Below are 21601 nucleotides of genomic sequence, written 5' to 3'. Positions count from 1 at the left end.
CTAACAAAAATCCCACCAAAATTATTATAAATAATGACTTTTGCTAACTGTCAGCTCTTTAAACCAGATCCTTGAGTCTGCAAGCCAAGCTGAGTTCTTTGGGGCCCAGAGATTGGGATCATGATCAGTAAATATTCATAGAACCATAGGGTTGGAAGGGACCTCAGAAGGTCATCTAGTCTAACCCCCTACTCAAAGCAGGACTGATCCCCAGACAGATTTTCACCCCAGTTCCCTAAGTGGCCCTCTCAAGGATTGAGCTCACAACCTTGGGTTTAGCAGGCTAATGCTCAAATAACTGAGCTATCCCTCCACCCCTTAGAACTCAATGAACAATTCTGCTGATGAAATGCAAGCCAGAAAAGACTCCATTTCATTCTTCAAGAGCTGCATGGGTTCTGTAGGGTTTATGAAAAAAAAAAGTATTAAAACCTTAAAGTTGTAAGAACTATAAGCAGATATTACCAGGAATATTTCTTGTTTGGGCCTCTTTGCACTAGTGAAATTCCATTAGTAAAAGATTAAACACATATAAAGGAAGTAGATGGGTTGAGTAAACTGGTGACCTTTTTTACAAAGTCAGTTTCCTGATACAGAATGGACTATAAAGAAGCCTAATCCCATATATCCTGATTGTGACTTTCCAAACCAACCAGAGGAATTATCCTTACAATTTCCAGTATAATTGATGGGAGCTATGCAGCTAAATCACCTAGCCAGCTTTTAAAACTTCAACCTCTTTCTATAGCCATGTCCTACAAACCACTTGCAATGTTTCGGTCAGCAACAAAAGTAAACTTTATTTAGCTGGTGTTTTTCTTCTTGAGCTAGGACAAACATACATTTTCTGTGGGGAAAAAAATAAAGATTGCCAATTTTACAGTTACTATGTAAATTAATTTTATTCAAAACTGATTAAAAAAACTAACAAGGCTTGCCTAACTACATGAGGTAGTACATGCAGCAAAACAAAGGACAGAAAATAATACTCTGAAATATGAAGAATACCAATAAGTTTACAAGTTAGAAAGAAATAATAAATTCATCAGCAGAAACAAAAACACCAAAAATAAAGTTCAACAGCTTTTCAGTCTTAAAGCACAATACACTTTTCATAGAAAGAAACATAGTATCACCATTATATTTTCTTCATATACCATAATATGGTAAAATTAATGCACAAGGCTATTCACCATAAATGAATTAAAAGGAAATGGTGAGGCAATAAATGAGTTAATCTTCATTAGGCTCCATACCACTATACGTCCTGGCCTGCAGGAGTATCCGCCAGGTTGTGAGAAGGGAGATTGGCCTTGTTATCATTTTCTTAACAGTGTAGAGATTGTGTTGACTGTTCACCCTCAAATCTATGCGTAGTACACAGATACCATGTACAGTTTAAGGCCTGAAACTTGCAATTACTTATGCATGTGGTTAACTTTATTCCCGTGAGGAAGCCCACTGATCTCAATGAAACTGGTCAGAGGCTTAAAGTATAACTTGTGTGAGTTTGCAGAATCGGAAACTCAATCCTTTCAGTTTATTCCTCCTCTCAGTGTGAAAATGATCTTTTAGTGTCTGGTTATTTGAATTGACCAAGTAACCAACATCCAATAACAGTGTGTTAATTATCAAATTTAATTTAGAAAATAAAGAAAATGTAAATTTACCATTCTTAACAAAAAAATGTTTCTTTAAAGGAACACATTTTAATTGGCGTCTCCATTTCCAATTTTTAAAAACATCTGATATTTGTCTAATAATTAGTGTAAAGTATAAAACACTCCAGCTCTTCTTTCAGGTTGGTTAATGCTAGAGTAAATCACAAAAAGTGTTATACTTCTGACTTACAGGCATGATTTATTGTGTCAATTTATTGGGATGCTATTTTTTAATGTAAATTGGATACAAAATCACTGGTCTATCCATGGTATAGTTTTTAAGTTATTGTTAGTGGCATACATAAAGCACCGTATAATAAATGTATTCAGATAAAAAATGTAGAACATTTATGAGATTTGAATTAACTGTGTAGGAATAACTGCTAAGAAAATATAGCAATATTTAACACAGGATTCAAAAATTGTGATATATCATTGTAGTTTTTCAAATGCATTTTCTCCCATGTTTAATTTTACAGATTTTTCTCCACTAAGATCTACATGCAGCTGAAAGTCTTTTGGCGGAAAATAGTTGATATCTTCTGTACAATAATGTTACAGCTTTATACAAACTTTAGGAAGTATACTAAGTGATCTTTATTATCCTCTTCCAAGTGCTCTGGTTGCAGTTTATTTTGTTTTTTTACACTTTAGTAACTGGACTCAGACAACGGCAAATATTCTGAAAGCCTTGCCTCCTGGAGGATTCTGTAAACTGCAAAATAAAACAATCCCAGAGGTTATTTATAAGACAACAACACTCCAATGCACTCTCAGGAAGTGATGCAAGCCCTCTGAGTCCAGAACTCTCATTGACTGGGCTCTTAGGTTCTGATCCTGCAAATTATTTTGTGCAGGAGGAATGCTGGTACCTGTGCCAACTGATGCCATGGCAGAGTCAGGCCATAATTCGCTATATGACATATAGCAAGTAGGTTTTAGAGAATCCTGAATAAGAGCCTACTTCTGTTCTTCTTGAAGTCAATGGCAAAGTTGTTATATAACCCTGCTATTCATTTCAATGGGAGCAGGATTGCGTTAATTTATCAGAATGATAGAACTTTCTGCCAGAAATAAAGTAATCTATAACAATAGCTCTACCACTGATGCTCTTTACTTCAAAAGAAATGCTTATTAACAAAACAAATAAAGCAAATACTAATATTTAGGGGAAAGCCTTGAATGTGTCAATTATTTCTAGTCAATTATTACAGAACCCAAAGGTACAACTTATGGAATTAATGCTGTTTTGTAAACATTAGCAATAGCAGAACTGCTTAGTTTTGCTGTTCTTTCAACCACACAGCTGAACAGCGTCATTGTTCTGTAGAACAAACTGCAGGTTCCTTAGGACAAACAGTCCCGAGTCAGATGGCACACTGGAGCCATCATCTTGGCTTCTTTCCGTTTGAAAGTGGTAGCTGTGCAACTGCTATAAGTGCTTTGAAATGTTAGTTTTTAGTTTATAAATGCCTCTTGCCTGGGGATATGGATTAACAATGCAGGTTCTTCTATGTTCTTCAATACCTGCCACATTGTTTACATGGACCACACAACTGATATCTATGTACTTTAATATACTGTTAAAAGGCTGCAATGGGTTAATAGTGCCCAAATAGCATTTTTTTCTGCACACATAAAATCCAGGCAATTAATCAGATACAAATCATAGTTAGACTGGGGCAAAAATTTTCAGACATTTTGTTTATTTACCATAAACTGAAGTTTTAGTTGACCCCAAAATTGTCACTAATTTGACAAATTCACAGAATAGTTTTAGGTAAACTTATTTTTTGGTGGGGGACTTAGGTGCCATTCATAAAATTGGCAGGGAGGCATTACCCATTTTATAACCCAATAGCTAGGGCACTTAGCTGAGCTATGAGAGACCTGACTTCAAACACCCTCCCCATAGGAAGAAGGGATTTGAACTATGGGTCTCCCACATCCCAAGTGAGTAGTATAGCTGAATGCTGTAGTCCCTGGGCTATGGAAGATTCTTGGGGGCAGGGGGGAGGCTGTCTTAATCTCACCTAGTGGAGCTGTTCCATTATGTATAAATAATTAGTGGTTGAAGCAGGGACATGAATTTAGGCCTCCCAATTGAGTACCCTTACCACCAGGCTACACAATCATTCTCGCTTTTTCCTCTTTTCCACATGCATGTAATTCTTGTGTAAGGGATGATCTGGTACACTGTTTGCAGCTCCAGAGTTCACAATTAGCTTCATGATTGTGGGATGGGATGTACCAAGAATATTGTAAAGTCAAAATTTTGTTCTACTAGAACCTGGAAAAATATTTCAGAGCTTCAAATTAACTGGAAATATTTCATCACAGAAGGTACTATATAATGGTAAGTGATTTTAAAAGACTCAGATACACATCTGTATATCTTAGGAAATCATATTATTTGTTAATCTATTGTCCGTATCATTTGTAGACTACGCTCATTGATAAAAAGATGCAAAAAGTTAATGGCCATTCATATAATCCATCCTCAATAAGAGGGTGCCATATAAACAGCAAGTACTGGACCATTCCAAACCCCACTCACCTAAACTGAATGAATCACTAATCTAAAAATGCAAAAGGAGGCAAAGGTAATTTTCTTAGCAAACATTGCATTATTTGCCACAGGATCAATAAACAAGAGAGTTGTTTTGATTTATAAGCGGCTTTTTAGGGTTATGATTTATGAGCTTAGAGGAGACAGGCAGTTCTGGTACCGCAGCTTCTCCAGTCATTGTGACTCTTACACAACCCTGTAAATCACCCATGTTAGCCTATTTATTTAGCTTTCAAGCACACACACACACCCCTTAACCTCACCACACACAGAGACTTAGCGCAAGAATCTTGAAAATGATGGCATGCATTACTAGAAGAAGGGAAAACTACAGCCTTTTAAACTGAGAATTTTACCTTTCTGAAAATATTCCATTTTGAAAGGAGGCGATGTACATCTTCCTTTTATCTACTGGCATAACGTCAACATAGCCTCCTTGATTGCGAACTACTCCAGCATGTACTGCTGCCCGGCAGATACTAGACACCTGAGAAAAGAGCAAAAGAGTTTTTTTTTATTAGTTCTATTATGTTTTTCATTAACTTTTAGATTTAAAAATAATAATAAATAAGCATATCCATGGCTCTAAATACCTTATCATAATTAGTCATATAATAAATGCAATTAAATTAATCCTCAGCAGCACTGAAATACATTCCACAGGAACTCAGCTGGCTGGCCAGCAGGACACCAGCCCCCTCCATCAACTGGAAGCAAGCCCCATTAGCTTTGTCCAGAGAACAAGGTATCTTTTGCCGCATGTCTGGAAAGTCACCAAATTCAGGATATTTAGGACCAAGGTGTAAAAGGAGGTGAGAACAAGTTCCAGAGTCCTGGACCCTCACAGGGATGTTCTGTCAGCCTCACTCTCACTTTTATAATGAGAGGGATCCAGCTCAAGTGCCCCTGCTGGCTGCCGCTGTGACATCATCACACTCAGACAGTCTGTCCTCAACAAGAATTAATGCTTGTGCCATAAAAAACAGCAAGAGAGGTGATCCCTTGGGTAGGCCAGTTCCAGGGCTTTAAAGTTCTTAACCAATACCATAAACTCCAGCCAGAGACCAATGTACAGCAAGTCTCCCAGAAAGATGCCCCATTCAATAAGTGCCAGCCTCCAAATGTTTTTAAGGGCCCTATGTAGAGCATGTTGCAATAGTCTAACCTTGAGAGGTAACAAAAGCCTGGATAACAGTGGTAAGGTCTGCATCTGAAATCACTCCTAAATTGTGAACACTAATGACAGACATACTCCTTCCATCAAAGTGGATGGTGTTCCCTCTGCCAGCTCATCTTGCTCTTTCTCCAAACCACCATCATCACCTCAGTTTTGTCTGGATTGTGCTTCAGAGTGCTCTCATGCATGCCCAAATCTCAACTAGACATTGACTGAGGAGCTGAACTACTTCATCTCAATCAGATGATAGAGAGACAGAGGTAGGTGCCATCCACATATTGAAAACTCTGAACCAGATGCCTCATCATTACCAGCCCCATATTTACAGAAATGGAAGGGAGACAGAATGGTAGTCTGCATTTGAGAACTCTTTGGGAAGAGGAGCAACTGCCTACAACTACCTGTAGAGAACTCTCTGAAAGAAAATGAACAATGCCACTGAAGACCAGCTCCATCTACTGCCATGAGATCGGCAGGTGAGTTAACAGCACTTCAAGATCAATGGTATAGAATAATCTATAACCATCTGCATGTACATATGGATGTTTTGCCAAAACCTGGATGTACATAGATTAGTGAAGGGCTGGTGAAGGGAAACCGATGTGGTGTTTTGCAGGAGGAAGCTGAAGCCACCACCACATCGGTTTCCCTTCACCAGTCCTTCATTTTGTTTTAATGTATAAAAGTGATATGAAACAAGATAATACTGAGGAATCAGATATGTTAAACTAAGAATTGAATGTATACATTTAAACCCATATTCCCAAAAGCCCAGCTTATACATATGCACCCACAAAATCCTGTATTTGTCCCTAAATAGTATTTGCACAGATTTATAGCATTCTAGGAAGATTTACTCCTTTAAGCCAGTTTGAGAAATATCATTGACTGGTTTGAGTCTTCAATTTTTACCCAGCTGCTGCAATCTTGTTTGCAGTTATTCCTATCTGGAGCTTCTAATTCCCCATACTGCTTTATAACAGAACTTGCCCATAATATTAATCTGTAGCTGGACCTGAACTGCATGTCCTCTTACTGCAAAGAAAGTTCTGATAGTACATTCCTAAAGAACCTTGACTCGTGGGGACCAATCCTGCAAACCTTACATGGGCAAAGTTCTCAGTGAAGTCAATGGGAATTCTGTCTCAGTAATATCTGCAGAACTGGGCCATTAATGTGCTCTCATGAAACTGCCCAACTCTGATGATTTATATACTTATTTATTTTAAATAAAGTGCACAGAAGAGTAGTCAATTACTCAGAGAACTGGTAATCTCTCTTTTTAATTACTTAAAACTTTTAATAACAATGCTATTTTCAGCAAACTACAGATATAGTGAAACTCCATTTATACTGTAGAAGATAAGTCTTTATTTGTTTCAATGCGCAGCTCTGTGAAATTTGCAACTCCAGGTACAGGGAATCTCCATTTATAACCAAGCGTTTTTGTAAAGAAGAAGAAAAAAAGTCTTCACTGTAAGAGGATTCCACAGAATCAACATTAAAAACGTAACCAGTATAAATATCAACATTAAAAGACCAGTTTAAATAAGGCTTGCATTACCTTCCAGCCATAACTGGAATACCATATATCTGTAACTGTAGTTATTTTGTAATCTAAATGCTATATAAAATACAGAAATTCAAAATAGCAATTATTTTCCAACTCCTATTCCAACCATTGAAGTTGCCAGTGTCACTGTTATATTGTCAGTCCATTAATGTCACAACATTTCTGAGAATATAACTTTGACAAAGTTTATCCAAAGGCCCTTCTAATCTTTCCTCCTCAGAATGATTGACTGCAGCTTTTAAACAAGCCAGAAGGGATACAGTTTATACTATTCAGTACTTTTCTTTCCTTCCTCCCTAACAGCCTTAGGATTTTGCTGTATTCCCAACCTGGCAGCCAGTGATCAAGAGACTAATTTTAATTATTTAAGGTTATTGCTGCTCCTAAATATTAATATTATGGTAGTGCCCAAAGACCCCAGCTAGGATTGGGGTCCCATTGTGCTGGGCGTCATACAAAAGAAGAGACAATCCTTGTACTGAAGGATTTACAATCTAAAGATACAAATGAAGGGTAGGGGATGTGAATGCAAAGTTCCACAATGAGTATGGTGCAAATGAGTACACTGAAGAATTGGCCCAGATAGTTACATGTATTTTAAGAAGTTCATTTGCTTGTTTGTTTTTAATTGGCATTAGAGGAAGTGAGGAAGGGAGTAGGAAAAAGAAAGAAGAGGAAGAGGAAAGGCCACAGCTTGTCACCTGTCTAAGCATGATAAGCAGGTTGGATTTTGTAGGCATCATGGCAGAGGTGAACGCTCCAGAAGAATCTGAAGGAAGATAATGGCTGCTTGGATTTTATCAGTGTGTTTTTCCCTAAGCAAAAGGGACAGTGTGGGAGAAAGCTTGGAGGTGTTTAAGGGACAAGCTGAAGGGTGGATGGTAAAGGTTAGGAACACTGGCAGAGCTGATATCACAACAGGTTACTAGTCAGTAAGGTGGAATGGGGATATGATATTTGGGTTGTTAAAAATATAGACAAGAAGCTTATACAGTGAGAAGAGGAAGCCAGTGGGAGACTCAAAGGAGGGATTTATGTGGTAAGAATAATGAGTCAAAAAGTTGGTTTTAGAAGCAGCTAAAGCTGCTAAAGCTGAATAGACCTGAGAGATGCAAATATGCAGTAGTTAAGACCAGAAAACAGGAGGTTACAGTAGTGAAGACATGGGATGAGGGCTTGGAGAGGAGATTGGTTACCCTGATGTCCTGGCCTGCTCTGTGGGCTGATGCAAGAGGTGAGGATATGGGACAAATGTATAAAGTTTTCTAAAGGAAGTGTCATTTAATTCTGGGTGTTAACTGGATCTTCAGTCTTAGTTCTTAACTAATTTTTGTATAGAACTAATTTATTTTAAATAGAGGGAGGTTTCCTATTTTGAAGGGTCAGACCATCTAACATCTTGTCCAGGCTTTCTTGGGTAAACATTTTGGGTGAATTCCTGGCCATATTGAAGTCAATGGCAATATTCCCATTGATTTCAGTGGGGCCAGGATTTCACCCCCACAGTTTACTTTCTGTTTCTAAATATTACTTAACAAATCATTTTATTAGCAGCCTCAAAGGCATACCTCTCCTTGGAAGTCTCCATCAGTAGCTTTGAGCTGTTAATTTAATTCAGATATTATCTCAGCCCAAAACATATATAAGGCAACATCATGCATTTTTAAGGTAACAAACATTTCATACAGCATTACATGACCTTGCTTTATCGGTGTGCAGTGAACTCTCTTATATTTATCAGTATTTAACAGGTCACAGAATCTGAATACCAAGCTGCTTAATCATTTTCCTTCTTTTGCTACTCAGCAAAATACCACAGCATACCATTACTCTGCAAAGGCACTTTACCCACAAGCCTCCCTTTCACAAATAGCAATTGTTCTGAATGTTATTCATAACAGATAGTATTGCTAATAGTTCTGTTTTTCTCTCAGTACTTTACACTGTTCCATAGCAGAATGCTATGGACAATTATTCAAAGATATTAGGAAAAGTATTTCCATGTAGTTAATTGAAGCAAAAACATTTATAAATATGAGCCAGATCCTGAGCTAGTGTAAATTGGCATAGCTCCATTAATTTCTGTAGTCAATGGAGCTGGGATGATTTACATCAGCTGAGGATCTGGCCCACTTTTTAACATTTATGATTGACTCAAAAATATTACCACAGGATTCTCTATTGTAAGAGAGTGTTCTCAGGGCAGTGATGCCTAGAATGAAAATAAGACGATGAAACAGGAATTTGCTAAGAGTTTATTTTGAGAGAAGATATGTGGGATGTAGCTGATTCATCACTGTCAATGGAGTCATACCAGGCATCAAATCTTCTATCAAAACAAATTCTAAGTGTGAAACAAGTGACAACTTCAAAAGTCTCTCTTTATTCTGTAGATGTATTTGGTGCTCAGAATCAGGGACTAACAGCAGTGACAAAAGCCAGTCACTGTAGGTGCTTCAAAAGTATCTCCATAAAGCTTTGACAATTCACCTCAGTCCTCATCTGACTCAGTTTCCTGCAAATCTTACACCTTTTGCAAAAGTTTTAAAGTCAACTTTGAAAACTGTTTGTTGAAGTGTAAATACTGTTAAAGAGTTCTGTGGCATAAGGCATAATACTGAAATGCCAGAAATAAGGCTCTAAGCCTTAGATAATTGGAACAGGGGAAGCTGAAAGTATGGACTTCTTGCTCCCATGAGTGGAAGGGAGGAAGCTGTTGGGTGGTCTACCAAGAGGACAAAACATTGCCAGGTGGACAGTTTGCATTGCTGGGCCAGCAGGGATCTGGTAGTATGTGCAGGCCCCTAGTGAGAGCAGCATATATTATTGTTATTTATTACCTACATTATGATAGCGCCCAGAGGCCCTAGTCAGCACTGAACCTGATTGTCCTAGCACTGTACATACACAGAGTAAGAGTCACTCCCTGCCTCAAAGCACTCACAATCTACTTTTAGATAAGACAAAACAAGAGGGCGCACAAACCAATGGAGGGTACAGGGGAAGGGAGGATGAGTACCAGTGACAGCAACCCACATGTGGTTACCAACACACTGTGCACAAGTATATGGTTCTGTGTTAATTTGTAGGAAAAGCTGACAAACAGACTGGCACTGCTGGCAGAGCAGAGAGTAATGCAATAACTAGCAATCTCATCAAGATTAGGAGCAGTCACTGTAACCTCAGAGCTTGGTGGAAATGGTATGAGAAGAAAATAGTAAAAATTTTGTGGGGCACCATGGAGGATTCAGGGTCATCCCTGCTTATACCCAGGGAGAACGGGAGCAGAACCAAAATTTTCTAAATCAATTTAAGAATAAAACACTTTGCTCAGCCTGGTGTGTAGCAGTATTTTCAACCGTCTAGCCTGGCTAGTGTTAAAAAGAAAAAAAAAGTCTTAGAGCTTCACAAATGCTGCAAAAATAGGTTTGCAAAAACTTTTATTTCCTTTGCACAATGGATGCATTTTTTCCAAACAACATTGCTGCAAATATTTCTGTATACCATGGATGAATGTTGAGAAAGTAAATTGTTTGAAAGCAGAACTCTTAGGAGACTAAATAGAGGCTATTTGGGACTACTGAGCAAAGCACACAGGATTTGGCCTTTTGAGATCAATGGGACTTCTTGCTTGAATGAGGGGAGTAGAAATTAGTGTTTATCCTCTAACAGGATAATCTTCTGTAACTCATCTTGACCCCAGGGTGTTGACTTCAGATTGCTACTGAGGAGCTGAAAGTAATTCCTTCCTCAAAAGGCACATGCTTTTCCATTTCCCCTGTTGACACACATACTAACGAACATGCACAAGAATAACTCAGTGAGATGTACTGAAGTGAAGGGACTACTCCCATATATAAAGTTACTCATGTACATCAGTGTTTGTAAGGTGGGAGCCCAAGTTATTTACTAAGTATTACTTCTTTCTAATAATGATTAGTACTTATATAGTGCTTTTCATCCATAGATTTCAAAGTGCTTTAAAGTGTTTGAGTATCATCACCTTGGTCAGCTACTTGTCATCACATTACTGAGGACTGATTAAATATGCAGGCTAGTGCCTCTTACTGGGAAAATGGTGAACTGCTTCCTCTGTAGCTAACCCATTGCTGCTCCCTGGACAGATGACAGAAGAACACAGTGCAGAGGACTGCATCCTCCCTACTTCCCCCCTGCTGCCTGCCCCAAGACTAAGCATATCTCCTCCTATGTAAAAATCCTACACAGGTTAGAAACAGTGTGCAGTCTGTATCTAAAGTTCCCCGCATACTGTAACAAAACAACACAACTCTGAGTAGAACCTCTGCTCTGCTGCAACAACTTTCTCCTCAAAATAGATAAATAAAGGAAAATCCATTGGTTTTCTGACTGAAAAATGTGTGTTTTGGAAATGGATTTGGTTTGTTAGAAAGTCAAAAAGCAGTTCAGTTTAAAGGAACATAGACTAAGGTGAAGAAGAGTTCCCACCTATTTTTAAACAATTAATTAAACTGAAGGTAAAACTAGGAAAGTGTTGCCAGGTATCATAATTGCTAAAAATGAACATAATTTTAATGCCTAATGAGTATAATCCAAATGATTAACTGCACAAAATTGGACTTGATAGATAAAGAGGAACTTTGTCAAAGTCAATTGGTCTAAAACTTGGTCTACCTTGTTGTTTCTCTTGGAATGGTTTTCCAACTAATTATGCACCCACCTTATAGTGGTTCCATCTAGGCTATATTTCCCTAGTTTATTTATGAGAAGGTCATGTGAGACAGTATCAAAAGCCTTACTAAAGTCAAGATATACCACATCTACTGCTTTCCCCTTATCCATGAGGCTTGTTACCTTGTCAAAGAAAGCTATTAGGTTGGTTTGACATGATTTGTTCTTGACAAATCCATGTTGACTGTTACTTATTACCTTGTTATCTTCTAGGCGTCTGCAAACTGATTGCTTGATTATTTGCTCCATTATCTTTCTGGGTACTGAAGTTAAGCTGACTGGTCTGTAATTCCTGGAGTTGTCCTTATTCCCCCTTTTACAGATTGGCATTATATTTGCTCTCTTCCAGTCACTGGAATCTCTCCAGGCTTCCATGAGTTTTCCATGGCTCAGATAACTCTTCAGCCAGCTCTGTGAGTATTCTAGGCCCTGCCAACTTGAAGATATCTAAAGTTGTCTAAGTAATTTTTAACTTGTTCTTTCCCTATTTTAGCCTCAGATCCTATCTCATTTTGACTGGCATTCAGTATGTTAGACATCTGATCACTAGTAACCTTTTTGGTGAAAAATGAAAGAAAAAAGTCATTTAGAACCTCTTCCGTTTCCACATTTTCTGTTATTGTCTTTCCTCCTTAGTTGAGTTGAGTTGGTCTTCCTCTTATTTCTAATGTATTTGTAGATTGTATTCTTGTTACCCTCTAGTCTCTAGCTAGTTTAAGATCATTTTGTGCCCTGGTCTTTCTAATTTTGTCCCTACATGCTTGTGTAGTTTTTTTTTTTATATTCATCTTTGTAATTTGACCTCATTTCCGCTTTTTGGAGAAGATTCATTAAATTGTGACATTCATGCCACAAAACTTCTTTTTTTTCCCTCATATTTTCCCTCATATTTTCCCTCATATTCAAATCCATGGAAGGAGACTTTTCATTAGATTTCCCATGAAGATTTCCTTGAGGGGATCCCCCTGCACTGTCCAATCAGTGGTGTTTGCCTCCACAGTAATACTACTCCAAAACACAGCTGATCTTGTGGATAGGCCTGCAATCATACTGGCTCTTTGCAGCTCTGCTGACTGCTTGCCATCATGGCTCTTCCCTTCCTTACACCATTTTTCAGTACCTCTAATCTCAATTAAAAAAAATAATACTATACATGTGTATAATAAAGCCAGGCCAATCTGCACCAGGTCCATTTGTTTGTATGTTGTATGCTCTGGCCCTATCCATTGTCTGTATATTAGATTGTAAGCACTTCAGGGCAAGGACTGTCTCTCTTCCATCTTTATATAGCACCTAGCACAATGTGGTCCTGGTTGGGGACCTTGGGCTCTGCCTGAGGATCCTGGGTTGTCCCATAATATAAAGATTGAATAATCATGGCTCAAACAGAGTTGCATTACCAGGGACCCCTCTGTGCCAAGGTGGCACCAAGTGACACAGAGGAATCAGGAGAAAGTTCAGACATAAGATTGTTAACTTTTTTGACTATTTTCTGCAAGACCAGAGGAAGGATCATTTGTGTCCCCATCCTCCAATTCAACCCCTAGCCCATTCACTGTGTGGGCCCTAGCCCATTCAGAGATCCCATCACCAGGTCCAGGAGGAAAAGTATCATAGAGAAATCCCATCTCTCTTTCCACACAAAGTAGGAGAGAGCCTCACCTCAACCTCTCGTGAGCCCAGTGAGAAACGATTTGACCCTCCATGGGGAATTTATAAAAGTGCAGGGGGTACAGCCATTTAAGCACATTGTGAACAGAGAGGAGTGGGATCTGTGCCAGTTCCATATATGCTGTCCTCAGGAGAGCTTTTGAGGGGACTGGAAGAGCAGTCACCATATACAGATTTTGTGAGCAGGAACCCTACTGTGGCAAGGGCTAAAATAATATTCAAAAAGGGGAAATGGAGCTGTGCTCTGCTTCTGGTGGGTGAACTCCATCCAAGCCAAGCATGTGTGTGTGTGTGAGAGAGAGAGTGTGTGTGACTGGGGGGAGCTGGGGCATGACTTTCATGCTGTATGTTTGAAAACATGATTCTTTAAAAGGAATTAAACATGAATAACTGTCAGCATCTCAGTGCTCAGGAGCCATTCTCTAACAACAATGAATGGGTACTGTACTCCCACTGGAGAAAAAAAGATGACAGAGAATTAGATTTCAGTTTCTGATTTCCAAAAATACCTTTATGGTATTCTTTTGCTTTCCATCAGAAAGTCTTATTTATAATTTTAAAGACTGCTACAAATATGTGACTGTACATAACTGCGATATGTCCAAAATAATGGGATTATGTATATTTATTTTTAGAATAACATGGTATTTTGTTTCATTGGAGTCTAGAAAATATGTTTGTATCTGGAGAGGGTCATTAAGGGTCTAACCCTTCATTCATTGCTCATGTCAGACAAGTCAGTGGCAATTTTGATCAAAATTTTCAAGTTTTATAGTAAGGCATGTAAGTCTATACTTAGGCACCAAAGAACTGTCCTGATTTTCAGAGGAGCTGAGTACCACTGAATTCTGTGGGAGCTGTGTGTGCTCAGATCAGGACAGTAGCATGTGCCTAACATTAGGCATCCAAGTTTGAAAACTTTGGTCTTTGAGTGCATGAGATATATAGGATCAGGCCTGAACTGTCACACTATACAATATCCTCTCATTGTGTATTCCATTGTACACTGTAATAGTTTCATCATCCACATTTATAAATATGCTTGAATAAATCATGCTACTTACATCAGAATAAATGTGAGTTCCAATTACACGAGCATAGTGTGGGTTTGCCTGCATACAGTTGCGAGGACAATACACTCTGAAAATTGAACACAAACATACATTTTAAGAATGTGACTACAATATTACAATACCGCATGATATTTCATTAAACTGGGCTTCAAGATTTGACAATCAATGAATTCAGTAATGGATAAAGATAAGGTATCCATACCGATATTAGATCAATCAGCTAGCATTGATGCTATGGATTAATAGGAGTTATTGATGCACTCCTGGTCCCTGGCAAGAGTGGGTGGTGGAAAACTTCAGTAGCTCTGGGCTTTTCTGGCAAAGAAGACCCAAGGGGCAGTGCTGGGCAACTGCTGCCTCTGCCCTGAGGAACCGTTACAGGTTTCCTTCCTCAAAATATTGAGGCATAAGCTTCTTTCGATGAGTGAAAATGTTGGCTTCAAAGAAACAGCTTACACATTTTGCTGAAAGCTATAAATTGACTTATAAACACCATGCCCTACTTTACCAATCTATTAATATTTCTTTGTAAACAAATATTTCCCCGACCTACTATCCTCCAACCCCAGACCACCCCCCAATGAAACAACACAGAGCTGTGTCAGACCCTTTTATGATATCTGTTTGGAGTACCATAAGGATCTGCTTGGTACCCTCCTATTATTCAATGTGCGTGCAAGACTGTTAGGAAAGTGGGTAAAAAAAACACACCGGCTAAATTATTTTCACTGTGCTGATGACAGCCATCTCTACTGCATCCAATCCAGACAGATCAATCAAATGCCTTTCCCAGTGTCAAGGCACCTCTGGGGCATGGGTAAGAGTGAGCTGGATGAAACTTTGTCATGAGAATACTGTGGTGATGTGCAGGTTGGAGGAAGGAAGCACAAAAGCTGGATGTTATATCAGTTCCTCCAACATCTGTGACCAAAGGTTGTGATTTGGGGTTGTGGTTAGACTCCCAGCTACTTCTGGATGATCAAATAGCAATAGTGACCTTTCTCCAGTCTGTGCCTGGCCATTCTGCTACAGCCTTTCCTCTTGAAGGCAGACCTTGCCATTGTTGTAAATGCCTGTATCACCTGTGATTAATATATGACGTGTCGTTGTGAGACCATGGAGCAGAAGTGCTATTGCCATAATTTATTGCTGCTTATAACTTGCTGGGTTGTTTTTTTTAGATGTGTCCCCAGACAGTGTTGCATCAGACTTTGCTTTGGAGTTTTTAAAGCTGATCTCTTGTCACTCTTTGACTTCAGGTTTTTATTTTTAAATGTTTTCCTATTTTTTCACTTCAGAATGTATTATATTGTGTAGTAACAAGAAAGAAGAAAGATGGGTATAAGGATGGGATTTGCACCACCTATTTCTGCATTTCACTCTTTTACTTATTTCTGCACCTTATCCAGCAAGACTATGCAGCTATAGCCAAACACCACATGAGTCCAGGGTCCCAAATGCTACATTATGGGATGTTTTCTTAGCAGTTCTGGCTCTGTGTTTGCTTCCTCTATTGACTGTAGGACAGCTATAAAACTACTCTTGTGGCTAGCTCCACTCTTGCAGTACATCATGCTACACTGTATTTACCTCTGACTCATCTATGGTTTTAAGAACTGTTACAGGTTTCCTTCCTCAAACTACTGAGGCACAGTCTTCTTTCAAAGAGTGAAAATGTTAATTTCAAATACACATTTCAAATACACAGCTCACACATTTTGCTGAAAGCTATAAATTGGCTTATACATAGGATTCTCACCATGGCCTACTTTACCAATCTATTAATATTTCTTTGTAAACATAAATATTTTCCTGACCTACTATTCTCCATAAAAACCCAAATAAACAATGCCTAAGACACAGGGCTGTGTCAGACCCTTTCATGATATCTATTTACAGAGGAGTAAACGGAGGCTCAGAAGTCCAATCCCAAGGCACACGGCAAGTCCGTAATATAGAATGGAATATATACACACACACACTCTTGCAGTGTCTTGGTCTAACCATTAGGCCACACTTCTCAAAAGTGAAAAATAGACTCGTGCTATAGAAAGTGTAGAAGACCCTTTATTTAAAATAAATAAAAGTATACAGATCCTCCTCTCCTCAGAAAGTATTTACTAGCTGACAGTGTTTTTAAACCAGAGACTGAAAGATAAGCAAAACATTTGTGGCCAGATTTTCAAAGGTGCTGAGTACTTACAGCTCTCACTAACACCAGTAACGATAGTGGGTGCTCAACACCTCTGACACAAAAGACTATTTCTTTGTGCTTTGATATGACAGAAAGATTCAAGACTTTTACCTTGGGCAATGCGAGGCTGGTTTTTGAAATGGGCATAGCTGTTCCACTGTTGTTTCACAGGTGATAGCTTGAACTGAAGAAATAAAACAGAAACTAATAGATATATGCAGTCAAAATACAGTCCAATGTATGATGAAGATAATATATAAATAAATGCTAACCTGTTACTTTGGAGACTGTGAAGGAATTAGCAGACTGATATTTGCTAACAGAAAGAAGAAAGAAAAGAAAAAGTCAACAATCAAACAATTTATTTCACTGATTTCCAGACATAGGCCCATCAATGATTATGCTTCATTGGAATCCACTAGTTCAGACCCCAAGTATGGAATCCCTGCATGTTCACTACAATTACTACATTTAGTTTACATTCACAGTGAAATTCAGCATGAAATCAATGCTTAGCACAAAGATCTGTGAAGCACTGGATTTCCCACATTGTCAATAACTTCATTTGACAGTAAAATAACAGCTAATGTAACTGGGATCAGTGATTCTGCTTTAGTCAGACGTGCCAATCAACAGGAGCATTCATTGTCCATTTCCTCATTAAGGACCTAACCACAACATTAGCATCATGCAGACACAGGATGCTGTTCAGTCAAAACCAGTGTCAGAATCTGGAACACGCTTTTTCAGATTCATTTCTGCTTTTAGATTCAGTTTCTACATTCACATTGTTACTGGTATCATCATCAGGGCACCAAAAAGGATACAAATTTTCTTTTTATTAATAATTACATGGTCACCAGCAATGGAAATTCCTTTTTCCTGTCTCTGAACCTTTATCTAATAACTGATCAGTACTTTTCTTCATTACTTCTTCATATCAAGGGATCTGCTACTAGTCCTAAAATCTTTGGGTTTTTTACAATACCCTTAACCAAGAAGTAATGACCTTGTTTGACTTTGGTAAGTTTAATTACTAAAGGAGGAGATGAATCCTTAGTCACCTCCAGAATGGATTACTGTGATGTGTTTTTGTTGGGCTACATCCTGTACTTGGAATGGTTTGCCTGCTTATTTAATTGATTTATTCCTATTGCATGGTAATTGCACATGTGCTCTAAACTCACCACTGTCTTCCAATTTGCCTCCAGCTGTAATACAAGATGTTGGTTTTAACCTATTATATAAATGGTTTGGATCCTTGCTCCCTTAGGGTACACCTAGACTAGGATAAAGATGGTGGCATAGACAGGGCAAGTTGTATTTTAACATGTTAGCTGGTCAAGGTGAACCCTAATAGAGGAAAAATATAGTCTTGATTTCAAGTCTAGCTTCATCTTGACCATCTAACACACTCAGGATGTGTCTACATTCAAGGTGGAAGGTATAATTTTCAGCTTGAGTAGACATACCTGTGCTTCGATTGAGTAGACCACTAAAAATAGAAGTGTAGCTGTATTTCTGGAAGTGGTAGAAGGGGCTGCCTGCCCTAAGTATGGTCCTGTCCAAGACCCTAAGCACAGACTTGGGGCAGCTAGCCCCTTCTGCTGCCACAGCTACACTTCTATTTTTGGCATGCTAACTTGATCACCACTGGGCACAGCAGAGAGAGAGCAACAAGGGGGCTATTCATAGCTCCTATGGCTGTCTCTACAATGGCCCCTGCCCCAACATAGATTAGATAGACCTGGAGTCTGCTCTAATCTATACCATCTGGCTATGGCATGCAAGGGGACTTCCGCCAGTTGGAGACTGACTGGGCAACATGCATTCCAACCATACTCCCACCCTGCACATCAAGGGCTGAAAAAAATAGTCAGCTATGTTGGCTGTATGCTTGCTGGAGCTTCCTCCATACTGCGATAATCTCCACCTGGGAAGACAAAGCTAATTTCTGTCCAATTTATGCTGCGTGGCTGATGCAAAGTACAGAGTGAGCCAGACAAATGAGCTTTACCTCAGGAAAACTTTCCTCACATGATATTCTGTCCAATCCCTAGTTTAGCATAGTAACCCTGCTCTAGACTTTTCAGTACTGCACACTATTCTATATACACAGAAGCATGTGAATTATAGCTGGACATTATTGCATTTTCCCTTACTAAGGTAGTAAAAGTAGTATTAGATTACATTCCCATATGCTATATAAAGTCAGTCATGATTTGCAGGATTTTCTTTTCGATATCTTTTATGGTTAAAAATACCAGTATTGGGAGTGAGGTCAGTATTACAAATATCCATGCTGCAAGTAATGTCCTCTGGCTAATCACATGCTGTTTCACCTTCACTCAGGTTTGCATCATTGAGAAACAAAGGCCAGATCTGCATGTGGCAATCCAGCCTGAGTAAGGAGCAGCACATCAGAGCAGGACGAGAACTCAGACCCAGTCTAAGTGGAAAGTAAACTGTGACTTCTCCTCTGTGCTGGTTCAACTGCACCAGCCTATGTGCTCCTCAGTGGCCTGTATTGGGGTCAGAGGCCAGGCTCCATTCACTCCACATCCCGTTTTATACAAGACAGCCATGAACAAAAACAACAACTGACAATTCATCATAATATGCTAGGGTGAACCCTACTTTGTTAATACTAACACTGAAGTAACATTAACCTCTTAGTATTCTAAAGAGTTAGTACTGATGCTGCGCCATAGTTGAGCCCTGGCAGACTATATCCTCCATTCCCACCCACCACATTTTTTGTTTGTTTTCTTTTACAAGTTGAGAAGTAGTTGCACCTGTTTTCCTGTACAATCACCCCAACAAGTCTCCAGATAAGGCTCTAAACTTTGCCACACATTTCTGAATCAGACCTCCAGAGTGTTTTAAGTTATCCCATCTCTAGCAAATATAAAAGGTTGTGCCAAGTACAGAATTGTAAATTTGCCTGAAGTTTCACATACTTAGCCTTGTAAGGAAACTGTTAAATATTTACTTAAATAGATGTACTTTTGTGTTTTATGTGAGCACGTAGCAGGAGTGATTCACTTCTAAATACAACTTCTTATGGTTATTAAAGATCCCATTGCACTCTTCAGAACAGCAGAGAGGGATGTGCTCCAGTATCCTGGGAAAATTCCAGTTTAGCTAATTATTATAGAATATTCCGCCTACTGTAGCCCTACAGGGCTAGCCTGTTTGCTTGCTTATATAGCTTTTCTTATGGGTTTGATTATTTGTTTTATTATAATCGGTTTAAAGATTTGTACTACAGTATTTTTGGCCGTAACTCAAAGAAACTACAGGCCACATCCTGTATTTGAGTTTAGGCAAGTTAGCATACATATGTTTGAGACTGTTAGCCTAAATAGGTGATGATGAGCTAAAGCAGAAAGGATATATATGTTTGTGACCTTTAACACAGATAAGTGAGGTTGCTCAATCAAGTTGGTATAGGTAGGGGCTACCTAAGTTCATACCCTCTTTAAACTTTGCAAGTGCTTTGCAGGAAATAACTGGTTTGGCCACAAATAACAGATGTGAGAATGAGTAAATGGTCATTAATAGGTATGAATATGTCATTAATATGTTCAAACATGCCAGCCTATAGAGTACATGTACTCTGATACTTTGTGAGTGAGGAAATTCAGTTTGGACATGGAAGGAGGACATATAGTGCTTAGGTTCTATAAGAAGGGTAACCCACCATGTTAAAGGGCAGTTCATCATTGTTCACTTACTTCATTAGTTTGTAGTTGTTTCTTAATTCCTTGTTAGTTCTTAATTCTTAGTTCTCAAGTTATTTAGTGGAGTCAAACTCTTAAGTTAGCTTCTGCAGTCTTTCTATAGCTTTTTAGCTCTAGCTTCTCCTAAGTTATTCACCACCCATTTGAGACCTGAGGAACCTGAACCATCGGACCCTCTTAGCATGCAAGAGGCAAAGCTGGTCCTTTGTCTCTTTCTACCAGGTTATCAAGGAAGGGTGTGAGTATGCTAATCTAGAAACCCTTCTAGTATATAATATCACATGTACCTCTAAAACAATATTATTGCCTTTGTAATTCCGATGATTTTCCATCTGATTACTATTTGATTACTTTTATCTCAATAAAAGTCTTCAAGGCTGTATTTTGTTCTCAGTATAAGTGTCCTTGTCATACATCCTGAGGGTCCTTGCAAACTCTGTGTAGCCTGATTCAGGGACAAGAACCTTATTATCTTCTGATCAGATTATTCGGTGAGCCTATAACCCATACTGTATAAACAATATTATTAATCTCCTAAAATTAGGCAGCACTGCCATGGTTAGTCCTTAAAAAACATTACAGTACCAGTGTTACACAGGATGAGCAGATCATATTAACTCAGGCTATGTCTACACTACTGCAGTAAGTCAACCTATGCTACGCAACTCCAGTTAAGTGAATAACGTAGCTGGAGTCAATGTACCTTAGGTTGAGTTACTGCGGGGTCTACATCTCTCGTTGATTTACCTTACTCTTCTTGTTGGGGGTAGAGTACAGTGGTCAACTGGAGAGCGATCTGCACTTGATTTGGCTGGTCTTTACTAGACCTGCTAAAATCGACCTCTGGTGGATCAATCTCAGAACGTCAATCCCAGCTGTAGTGTAGACCTGCCTTAACTCAGTTTTAGTAAGCACTGCTCTTTGTGGTACATCTTTACATTTGTATCGGAAATAGATGAATGCTGCAAACATTGAGGTAATTTAATCATAAATACTAATTTAGCTATTTAGGAGATGGGGGCATGATTTTATTGGGCCAACTTCTGTGGGCAAGAGAGACAAGTGCCTTCTTCAGGTCTGACTATCTGACTTAATTGCCAAGGGCAACAATTATACATTTTCCCTGCCTCTTCTATTTGATATGGCATTTTTGTCACTTCCTAGCCCATAGCTATTCTGTCATTTTGCAGTATGCTCTTAAGAATGGCTACACTTTCAGGGTGGGTGAAA

General features: G+C 38.8%; 1 protein-coding gene across 2 annotated transcripts in view; it reads right to left on the bottom strand.

The window, feature by feature from the left end:
* Nucleotides 1-879: 879 nt before the first annotated feature.
* The window catches only part of CRISPLD1 (cysteine rich secretory protein LCCL domain containing 1), a 57897-nt gene continuing 37175 nt past the window's right edge, over nt 880-21601 (bottom strand). For both annotated transcript variants that reach the window (XM_032784779.2, XM_032784780.2), the window contains exons 11-15: nt 16901-16944; nt 16740-16812; nt 14426-14501; nt 4587-4717; nt 880-2376 (exon numbers count right to left, since the gene is read on the bottom strand). In XM_032784779.2, the coding sequence (XP_032640670.1) occupies nt 2325-2376; nt 4587-4717; nt 14426-14501; nt 16740-16812; nt 16901-16944 (376 nt within the window). In that variant the 3' untranslated portion in view covers nt 880-2324. The remainder of the gene's footprint in view (nt 2377-4586; nt 4718-14425; nt 14502-16739; nt 16813-16900; nt 16945-21601) is intronic.

Source organism: Chelonoidis abingdonii, chromosome 2, assembly GCF_003597395.2.
Source record: "Chelonoidis abingdonii isolate Lonesome George chromosome 2, CheloAbing_2.0, whole genome shotgun sequence".
Lineage (NCBI taxonomy): Eukaryota > Metazoa > Chordata > Testudines > Testudinidae > Chelonoidis > Chelonoidis abingdonii.
Note: the sequence above shows the minus strand (reverse complement) of the source record. Positions and strands in the feature narration are given on the sequence as shown.